General features: G+C 33.1%; 1 protein-coding gene across 1 annotated transcript; it reads right to left on the reverse strand.

Annotated features, from left to right (window-relative positions):
* Positions 1-2,851: 2,851 nt before the first annotated feature.
* Positions 2,852-11,653, reverse strand: LOC134721043 (high-affinity choline transporter 1-like). Its single transcript, XM_063583740.1, has 9 exons — positions 11,408-11,653; positions 10,256-10,363; positions 7,893-8,048; positions 7,066-7,214; positions 6,577-6,702; positions 5,762-5,915; positions 5,426-5,533; positions 3,760-3,866; positions 2,852-3,441 (listed from the first exon to the last, which is right to left on the reverse strand). Exons 1-9 carry the CDS (start codon positions 11,580-11,582, stop codon positions 2,962-2,964), a joined length of 1,563 nt encoding a protein of 520 aa, XP_063439810.1. The 5' UTR covers positions 11,583-11,653; the 3' UTR covers positions 2,852-2,961.
* Positions 11,654-11,886: the final 233 nt, after the last annotated feature.

Genomic DNA, 11,886 nt, shown 5'->3' on the forward strand with positions numbered 1-11,886 from the left:
GATGAAATATAAAAAAGATTTTCTTTAAAACAAAAGCCTGTGAAAGTTGTTTTGTAATAAAATTACCCTTTTATGTACAGGTATAAAACATTTCAATCTTTTTATTACATTTGAAGGATCATATGACTTATAAACCAGTCAAATAATTCTTGTTTGAAATTTAAGTAGGAGGTTGAGCTACCTATAAAAGCTGATTTCAACTCATCATTCCCTAGGATGATACCTGTACCTAGTCAGGAGTATGGCAGATGTTTTCTATTCTTCCCTTGATTGATTATTGTCTAACATTTCATTTTGCCATGTTTTATTGATATTCCCTCTTAGAATTTTCCTTGGAGTTTAGTTTTTTTCTGAATACTTTTAATTTCTTATTCATACAGTCATACAGGCCAAATACAATCAACCTTACGTTAATCGTTTCCTGATACACATTTTTATTCCCGCTTTTTATTGTTTGAAGAGTGTTTTTAGTGTTGCAAACAATTCTTCTTAGGCAATGTCTGTCGGGAACTTCTTAGGAATAAAGATACGAAGTTAACAATATCCTTTAATTTTACTTTCCGCTATATTATATAAGATGATGTTCTCTCACTAAATAATACAAAATTGGTGACTATGTTGAACGAATCTATCCCATCGAACTATAGATAATGGATACTGCAGATACATTTAAGTCTGTCTCATATCTTGACTTGCATCTAGAAACTGACAATGAGGGACGGTTGAAAACTAAACTTTACTACAAAAGAGATGATTTCCATTCATATGTAGCAACATTCCAACAGCTCCTTCATACGGAGTATATATCCCTTGATTTTGATACGATATTCCCGTGCTTGTATTTCCTATCATGATTTCCTTGATTAAGGGTTGCTGCTCACCAGAAAGCTTTTAAACCAAGAGTTCGTAATTGTGAAGTTAAAATCATTCCTTCGTAAATTTTACGGACGCCATCACGAATTGGTTGTCCGTTACGGAATAATCGTTTCACAGATGATATTGGATATGTTCCTTATGTCGTAACTACAATACCATCCACTTTTCAAGAATGTGACCTACCGAATTAGACTATATACCGGATTTGTGATAACATAAGAAACACGACATGTGCCACATATGGAGCAGGATCTGCTTACCCTTCCGGAGTACCTGAGATCACCCCCAGTTTTTGGTGGGGTTCGTGTTGCTTAGTCTTTAGTTCTCTATGTTGTGTCTTGTGCACTATTATTTGTCTGCTTGTCTTTTTATTTTTTAGCCATGACGTTGTTAATTTATTTTCAATCTATGATCGAGTTTGACTTTCCCCATGGTATCTTTCGCCCCTCTTTTCTTTTTTTTTTTATATATATTTAGATAATTTTGAATAGGAACATATTTTCCAAAAGACAGGTGTGAGGTACTGCCATCTGTAGTGGTCTGTTGGTGAACTTGTCATTAATGCGGGGTTCAATAGTTCGGCAAAGCACCCTGATAGTTAGGTGCGTCCCGTAACATTCGGGGCAACTCAGCCGATTTTGTCTAGTCGGATTACAATCGTGGCTATGTCATGACAGATTCTGCTGTATCGGATCGAATTCCGAACAATGTCTTGTGTATTCTGGACGGTGTCCTGTGGAACGGGAATGATCTGGAGTAATTTTTCATAGCTGTTTTTCTGCCGTTTGAGTCCAGATAGCATCCTGATCTTGTCGATTGCGAACCGCTTTTTGCCGAAACCGTTACGAAACAGTCCCGTTATTAATACGAAATTCGTCAATGATACCCACGTCAGAGTCCCGACAATTACATAATACAATACGACTGAGACCCGACAAAGCCGTTTGCAATGCGATAGAGCGGACCGTGATAGGATTACGTTCCGACAGTACCTGATCATCCCGAATATGCCGACAGTTTTCGAACGGATAACTTCCGTCAACGTCGGTTCACTGTCTGGTCACTGTCTGATCTCTGTCGGATTACATTCGGTAGAGTTGGGACGCAGTCGTGACAGACTCGGTCGAAGTTTACCTGGCGAAAAATACAAATCGGATTAGAAGCTGATTGAGAACGGGATTATCGGTACTAATTCGCTTAGAAACGGTTGAATATCGACGCTTCCTAAACACTATCTGATTGTTGTCGTGATCAAATTATTTTTTTTACAAATTTTAATTTAAGTTTGTAATTCCATCCACGATTCACAGGATCTTGATCAGACTTTTAATACATTTTAATCGGGAATGGTCCTGTCAAGGACGGTAGTAAAAATCATGAATGTGTGACCCCAGCTTAAGGCCACTTTAGCATCACCGAAACTATATCTTAATCAAAATACATAACGCTCGTGCATGTTAACAATAAACTTACTTTATCAATAGGAGGTGCCGCTGTATAATAATACTGCCCCAACATAGTCATGAGGAAGAACAATTGAAATCGACACACAAATCTTTTACAGTCACAAACAAGAATTGACTGACCGATGTAATGTTGTAACTTTTACTCCATGTCTATCTTGATCATAATTCGTAAGAGAAAAACCTTAAAAAGACATATCATTCAGCTACCATTAGAACCCTTTAACATGAGCTAGGAAATAAAAGTACAACATTTGAAAAAAAATACCATTTGTGTGTTCTCATTTTGACAATGAACAAACGATATTACTATTATTAATCAAACGTCCATTGTATTATGTGGTGTTCATAGTTTATTCTATAAAACTTGTATCAATAATTCAGAATCTATATATTGGCTATGAAGCTATTCTGAATATTCCAGGCCAGTTTGGATTTTTCTTTAAAAAAAATCAAAAATGTCCTTTCAATATGATTCATGAATTAGTTCCAAATTTAATCATTAGCTATAAGGTATAAGAATCAGACTAATAAATTTATCCTCCTAATTAATGATTTACATTTACAGCAATCAATATCAAAATATATGATAAATATCTAAGACTCCTAGTTCTATGCAGTGTCATTGTCCATTCAATGTTTGTACTTTTAGTATATTTTTGTTGCTTTTTGATCCACTCGCTTTCGACACATTATATTTAGTCTTAGACTTCACAATTTTCTGTGAACATCTTGTTATTATTGAAACCATAACAATACATAGTACAGAAGTTACAAAGGCAAATGTTCGAAATGGAAAGTTTTGTCCTGTTTCGACATCATAGTCAGGATAAAAAATAAATGCTGGAAAGTTGATGGTAGGCTCTCCTGCGCCGATTCTCAATGTCACACTTACGAGGTATCCGACAATAGCACCATAACTGTTCGTCCATTTGAAATATACAGCACACAATAACTGGGGCAGTACAATCACAAATACAATGTCAGCTGCTAAAATAAATAATCCGTACACAATTGGAACAAATATAGATATGACTGTCGCCAAGGTTCCAACAAATAAAATGGCTAGCCTCTGTATCCATAGTAATTCACTGTCTGATGCCTGAGGAGGAAACAAAAACAATAGGTTAAAAAAGTTTAACATCATATTAATTTTCAATTGTTAATTCATCAGCAACGTAAATATTATGTAACAACTAAATTCACATCAATCCTTATTTTGTTATTCAAGTCTTAAACCTTTCAATTTCCCAAAAATATTTTCAATATGTTCGGGTTCTTTTTTTGTTTCAACCTAGTATTGATTCGAAGCAAACTATATAATATATTTTATTTTTACATCTGCAAGTAAACCATTGGTTAAAATTTAAGCGCATGAAGTTTATAAAAAAATATAAAAAAATCATGGTGAAAATCCTACCTTGGTTCTAAACAGTTGAGCATAGATATTGTATGTAAACATGGAACTTGATCCTAAAATGGAACTGTCCATAGATGACATTACTGCAGCAGAAATTGCACCTAGACCTGTTAAATAATTAATAATTAGATGAGTCTGGGTAAAGGATTTGTTCATAGCCTCCACACATTTATTTATAACCCACGTAAATCACTGTGTTTGGCTGTCGTATTTCTTTTTCATCTACTATTTTAGCATACATCGGACAGATATCACCCCATTGAAATTGTTTAACCTTTTCTTTTGTCCTAACTGGTTCCGTATGGGTGTTTTTTTGTTTCACAACGGTGACTTCTTGTTGTTTTTTCCACGTTATTTAGAATCTGGTGGAAAGTTGTCTCATTGGCAGAACTACCATATTTCCTATTTTGTCAAGCAATTCTCATTCTCTTTTTTTTTTGAGGTTGCGAACTATCGAGTTCTTATAAAAAGAGATAAGATCACCACAAAAGTAACGGCTAATCTTTTCCGATAGTGGATTCTTTCTTTTTGAAAAATACAAAAGTATAAAACATCAAGTATGAATCTTACCTATAGTATCTTATCAAAGGGTGAAAACTTGTTGGAAGGATAAATGCATTTGCCAACTTATTTGGTATGCAAGAGCTTGCAGCCCCTACCCAGACTTTGTACAATTTCCCAGTGCCGGCACAGAAAGATGACAAACCAGGGGGTTTTCAAAGAAGGTTTCGTCCTTTTTCTTTTTAAACTTTCATCGGAAGGTACCAAGACCTTGTTGATAAATATTCTGTATCAATTTAATACTCGATCGTCTTGGAGTATAGATTCTTGGTACTGACGTTTTTTTTTTATCACCGTAATGACGTGCTATTGTTTTATGTTATATGTCTTTACGAATATACCTTTACTGTTTAGTCTTTTTGGTGATATCCATTTTATATTGCATTGTACTTATACATCCCGTCATTGTGTTATTGTTCGATGGTAAAATTTTGTATTCTTGTCTTACATTTTAACCAAAGTGATTTGTCTAAATGCCTTTTTGTGTTTCTTTGAAACATCTGATGTGGCTCTGTACTGATCTGTACATAAACATCCCGTCATTGTGTTATTGCGCTATTATATTCTTATCCTTCATTTTTTTTCTAAAATGCTTTAATTATATGCCTTTTGTGCCTCTTTATCACACATATGTTTGTTTTATTGTTATTTAACACAATGTTGACTGTTGACCCTTTATTTTGACATTTTTGCCTATTATGTCTGTTTGTTTTGCTCACATATCGTTGTCAATATAGTGGAATTTTATGCGACTCTCATACAAGATAGAGGTTTAGCTAGCTATAAATACAGGATAAATTCACCATTTTTTACACGAGAAAATGCCTGTACCAAGTCAGGAATATTACCGTTGTTATCTATTCGTTTGATGTGTTTGAGTTTTTTTATTTAATCATTTGATTAGAAGTTTCCTGTTTTGATTTTTCCATAGAGTTCAGTTTTTTTTATTGAATTACGTTTTAGTGTTAGATCATATTCGCTTTCTACATCACCTAAGAAGTGCAATCTGTTGCCCTTAACGTTTGAAGGTTTGTATTCCTTTGTGTTCTATACATATTTATAATCCCAAACATAACTGTTAGTGGTTTCTGCAATTAATACATACCAATCACTGCTACAATATTTGGTGTAAAATTCTGTAAAACAAGGGGAAGTACCATACTGCCCTGGTTCAGATCCATAGGTGACTGGCCAAGACTTGTCTTATTCCAATCTGTAAATAGATGTTTACTGATAGAGATTGAAATAAGTTAGAACTACATTTAAAAATCTTGTGTAACACTGCCTCATATTCAAGAAACTCGTTAGGGTTTATTTTATGCTACATCTTAATGTTTCTGTTGGTTTTTGTTTTTGTTTTATGTGCATATTTCACTAACACGGGTTTGATTTAACTGGTATGTTGTTGAAATTTAATTCTCAAATTCTACAGATCCAATACCTGCATTTGTAGCCACAGCTCCTATAACCACAGATGGAATCACAAGAATTACAGCACTGCATGCTCCAACAACAGACAACATCTGTGCCTGCCTTCCTGACCTCACTGATAGTACTCTCTGGAAATATGACTGCCACGGAATCGTTCCCAGTGTCTAGAAAAAAATATTAGATTCTGATAAAATTTATCTTCACAAACACGACAATCATAGCTAACAAGGGCGAGCCATTTGTAAGGGGTGAGACTGTGATGGGGTTTAATTTAACTTTTGGAATGCTGCCTTACTGACAAAGCATCATGTTGATTTTTTTTCCATACAGGATCATTTTTATATTCAGTGAAGATGGATAAAAACTATGCATACTATATCTATATCTTTACACGGAACATTCTTATGGGCAAGTATTTTCTCATTTGCATAAATGTTTAGATGTTGATGTCTTTGTCTTATGAATTCATTAACCTTGATTTTGTTAAAAATAATTGAAGAGGATTGCTTTAAAAAATCGACATGCTGCTTGCTTTTAAGCATTGATCAGTTCCTGTAAGCATTCACGGAATGTAATGAATCACGACTACTAAAAAGCTATAACTAATGATAAACTTACTATTGAAAGAAGATAAAGCAAATAAAGGCAACAGTAGTATACCGCTGTTCGAAATTGAAATTCATCAATCGATTGAGAAAAAAATAAATAAATCCGGGTGACAAACAAAAACTGTTGTAACTTAAGAACATAATCAAGCTTTTTGCAAGATAAATATTTTGTACACTCAGGAACTCTATGTAAAATGCTACTAGTATTTAATCTCACCATGGCAACAAAGAGATCCCACCACTGACCCGCAAATGAAATATCAAAAGTTCCAACCCAAGTATCAGCTGATATGCTTATATCTCCGACATTCTCATTGGTCAGTATGAATGGTAAACTGAGAACCTTAAATGGAAATTTTTATATATATGTTTAATTTTGTCAGATCATTCCGTTTATTGATGAATACGAAATCTTGCTATCTGCAAATACTTTTCAAAAGAATTTCGCACATAATATTATATGTAGGTGTTTGAGTCGTACTTTCTTGACCATTTAAAAAATAAATTTAGATTTTAAACAATAATTACATGAATGGGATATGTATTTCACTATGAGAATGAAAACCTTCACTTTATAGATAATATGAATAATAAATTACACAGAGAACACAAAATGGCCAGTTCCTATGTATTTTCAAAGCAGAGTTCTTTAAATGGTTGAAGAAAGTTGAAGATTATTAATTTATTTTATTGAAAAAATACTAACCAATCCAAATGTAATAAACATTAGTTGCACTATATCGGTATACGCTACAGAAATCATCTGACCAATCATGGTGTAAATTATAGTTACTGCAGAAGATGTAACTATAGCAACAGTCAAAGGAATATTGACAATTACACTTAAGCTTGTCCCTAAAATTGCAAAGACTATACTATTTGAAAAAGTCATAATTCAAATATGATTTTTCTATCGTTAGCAAATTGAAAGTTTGTTCTGGTTCATTTAGTATGTTCTTTCTACTGTATGTCTTATGCGTATTGTTCTTATATGTTCATTATGACATTCATATGATGACACAATTTTTCATAAGAAAGAAGCACGAGGAACATGCATTACAGCTAAAAAAATCCAATGAGGCTTCAGGTATATACCCCATCAACATTTTGTTTTGTCAATTCTTTAGTTTGACCTCAGTCAATGATTTATAGATAATTACCAAACTACAAAGAAAATTCAAATATGAAAGTCACTTATGAAATGAAAAAATCAAAAGTGCAAAACAAATCAAACGAATAATCATATTCCTGACATGATAAAGCATTTATTTATATAGAAAATGGTGAATTTACCTGGTGTAATAGCTAGCCAAACATCTTACTTGTATAACAGTTACAAAGGAGGGGTCGTAGCATTCATGAGCATGTCTCTTCATTTTCTTTGAGATGCAGTTAACGAACGTATTGCACTATAATATTTCTTTGCTTAGTGAACAACTAGACAATAGAACACTTATAAACGGTTATAAATGGTCATAAATCATTTTCTGCTCTGTGCGTATCGTTAGTGTAATGGTTCCTTAAATATCTTACCTAACGCTGATAAAATGGATGCAGTCCAAAATATATCTCCACATAAGGATGCAAGGTACACCATAAACACCAAGGCATTACCATATACCTCTTGACATGGGTCCAGCATGGTCAGGTAATTATGGTCTCTCATTTTCTTGGCAAACAACAAACCACCTAATTGAATAGTATCATATAAAAAAGCAAATATGGAATATCTTCAATGAGGGCCAACAGTTCTTGAGACAAAATCAACAAGCTGGAAACAAAACTATAAAATAATAACCGATTCATTGGAAGATTATTCCAGAAGATAGATTAAACGTGAAAAAGAGGTAGATACTCCATTCAAATGGGTTAAGATGATACAACTATGGATAAATACGACATGGATCTGTTTAAACCAGTGTGTCGTCTATCCCAAGGACAAAACAAAAATCCTAATACTTGTCCTAACTTCATGAATGAGGGGCGAAAGAACCCAGAGGGACAGTCAAGCTCATGAATAAAAAAAAAACTGACAACGCCATGGCAAAAAAAAAAAGAAGACAAACAGACAAATAATAGTACAAAAGACAAAACATAAAAAAACCTAAAGACTAAGCAATATGATCCTACCAAAAAATGGGAAACATGTAACATGTGTTGTAGTTCAGACTATGTTCTTTTGTTTGGAACCGCATTACATGCAATTGCATTTCGTTATAACGTGACTCTGTATATTGTACTTTAAAATATCCCGTCAATATGATACTGTTCTTTAATATGTCATTATGATATATTTCTTTTATGAATTAGAAAATACGTTGAACCACAAACGTCAAAATTAATCAATCGCGTAGTGAAATGAACTATTTACGGATTCTTATATTAGAATTCTATATAACTTTTCGACTATTTAAATCTCGGTCTACTTCTGAAATTAATTCTAACATACTTTTTTTTACCCCGTATGCTAACATTGCCGATGTGAAATTTTTTAAATTGTTTGTATATAGTATATTGAACGACAAATTCATGTAACGAATAAAATTTTCTGACTTCAGACACGCGAATCAATGAATGTGTTTGTAGATAGATGTTTTGTTTTTTGTGTGTTCTGTTAAATTTTTCCTTTGCAAAATTGAAACACGATGATGACTGCTGAACCCATATTTTGACTCTTATTTATATGTCTGTTTAGTTCAAACATCATTGTAAATATAACGGAATTTGGTGAGACTGACATCAAAGTGAGAGGTTTAGCGCTTTAAAACCAAGTTAAATCCACAATTTTCTACATTTGAAAATGCCTGTTCCAAGTCAGGAATATGACAGTTCTTGTCCATTCGTTTTTGATGTGTTTTGTCATTTGATTTTGCCATGTGATTATGGACTTTCCGATTGGATTCTCCTCTGAGTTCAGTATTTTTGTGATTTTACTTTTCGCTAACGAAGTAATTAGGTACTATTATTATAACATATAATCTGGAAACCCATCATATACTCCAAGAACACTTACTTAAAAAACAATCAAAGGTCAGTTTTATATTCCTTTGAAGTTTAAACCACAGATGAAGAACTACAAAATCGTCGTTCGCTAAACTGGCTGCCCGAATAACATAAGTGTTATTATAAACAATGTTTAAAAACAGCAGTATATTACTGTTGCTTTTATTTATATTCCTTAATCTGCCAACAGAACTGCGAAATGCATTTCTACATAATAAGCAGATTTTTATAAATAAAAACCAAGCCTCAAATGAAACTTATCAATCTTGAGGACTTATGAATCAGATTTGGATACTTAATTTTTCAAAGCTTACAATATAAACCCCCCTACTCTATACAATAATATAAACAATAAACATATTTGCCCTTGACACGAGTATGCCCTATCCTTAATATAAGACAGTTGGAAATAACAATGTGTGTACTGTTGTTTGTCAATTGTTCGGGTTTTTCTTGTGTTCTGGTAAAGGCAATGCAAGTTATGTTTTGGAATTTTGAATCTGAACATTAGTATTTTATTGATCTCTTTATGTATATATTCTTCCTTTTCTCTGATTGTATCAACTGCATTCTCCCTTTCCCCATACTTATATAAGAAAACGACAGAACAACCTATGTAATTCGTTAAACAATTTCTTGAGCATCTGCTTGTAGTTAAGTTTCAAATGTGTCCCTGCTTTAAACATATTAAAAATTTCCTTTTAGGGTTTGTTATATATGAATCAAATGTCATATTGACAAATATAGAATTATTTGCGTGAACCATACACTTTAATGAGATCGCAAAACTGTTCATACTGTAAAGAATTATACAGTACCTAAAATAAGTCCAATAAATATTCCACTTTAATGAGATCGCAAAACTGTTCATACTGTAAAGAATTATACAGTACCTAAAATAAGTCCAATAAATATTCCAAATGGTGCTAAGGTCCATACAAGACCACTGGTTGCTATGGATTCTGCTGTTCCATTTATGTAACCTCCACCCACTGTTGTAGCTATTAAATACAAAGAGAACAACGAAACAATTTTTTTATATCTTGTTTTTGGTCGATGAGAGTTTATTTTCTTCAATAATGATCACGACCAGGGACGTTGCAGAAGCAAACATAAAAACATACAAGAGTCGAATCAATAATCCACTAGCCGAAGGGAAACAGACAAAAAAAACCATGGTCAAAACATATGTCAATACATATGAAAAGAAGAGTTCACTTAAAACATTACACCAAAAGTAAAGATTGAACAATACAATCTCAATAAAGAAATTTATGTGCCAAGGAATGGTTAGCAGTTGTGGTATCTTTCGTGTTGCCATATGAGTAATATTCAGTGATGTTTAAACGGGCATCGTCCATAGATGCAATCCAGTGGTTTATTTTTAATTTCAGTAAAATTGAGATCCATAACATGTGTTTGTAAAAAATGTTAGGTGCAAAAGGTGAAAAATCGGTATATACTCCGTTATCTCCTCCCAAGTAGGCACATTCACATTTATTATAAACCCAGTTTTAATTGCTAATATTATAGCCGTCCTTAATTCTAATAGATATTTTGTTGAGCATAAGGCAGACCTACCAAAATTAGGCGTTGTATAGACAATTGAGATGTAATTTGTCAATCAAATAGAGTGGTTTGGCCTATGATTTTAATGACAAAAAATATTTAAAAAATACCAAACTCCAAAGTTAAATTCAAAATGGGAAAGTCCATAAACACTGACAAAATCTAGCGTTATAACTCAAAGGGTAACAACTGTCTCCGATGAAAATGGTATGCTATAAACATGGTATGCTATAAACATGGTATGCTATAGATATCAGTTACAACTCATCACTTGTCAAATCGATGTTCTACAGAAAGTAGACATCAGTTACAACTCATCACTATTATTGGTAACTAAATATGAGGTCATTATGGTTAAACGTTACGAGAAAAGATGGACAAAAATATTCGTTGGACAAACCTACGACGGACCGACAAACGAATTACGTAATTACAATATAGCCTCCTATAGGCTCCTGTGTACTGATAATATTTACCTGTTACAGTAAAAATTCCAACAACAGTATTAAGGTCCCTGCCTGCCACAATGGACGATTCCATTGCTGTCACTTTGGTGGACATTTTCTTACGACGTGCGGCCGCAACACCAACAATCAAAATCACAATGTAAAACACTAACAGCACGACTAGTCCAACAACATTTATTGTCATGTTGAAGAATAGTGGTCAGACCTTTGTTGTAAAACTTTCCTCAATCCGTTTCACACTGAAAGAACATCTACATGAAAAACACTTTCATTAGCATTTAGGAAATGTCACTATCTTACCTTTACATAACTCAGGTAAAAGGTAATAATTTGTAGTAAACTGACTTATATGTATAGACCAATATTTGCATGTTAGAATAAATTGGTTCACTGAAGTTCTTCAAAAGTTAGAATAAGCCAAAGTAATTCATTGATAAGTTTTAAAGTCCATAAGTTTATAAATGTTTGAAGATAAATCAATTACATTG

The sequence above is a fragment of the Mytilus trossulus genome, chromosome 6, assembly GCF_036588685.1.
Source record: "Mytilus trossulus isolate FHL-02 chromosome 6, PNRI_Mtr1.1.1.hap1, whole genome shotgun sequence".
In the NCBI taxonomy this organism is placed as follows: Eukaryota; Metazoa; Mollusca; class Bivalvia; order Mytilida; family Mytilidae; genus Mytilus; species Mytilus trossulus.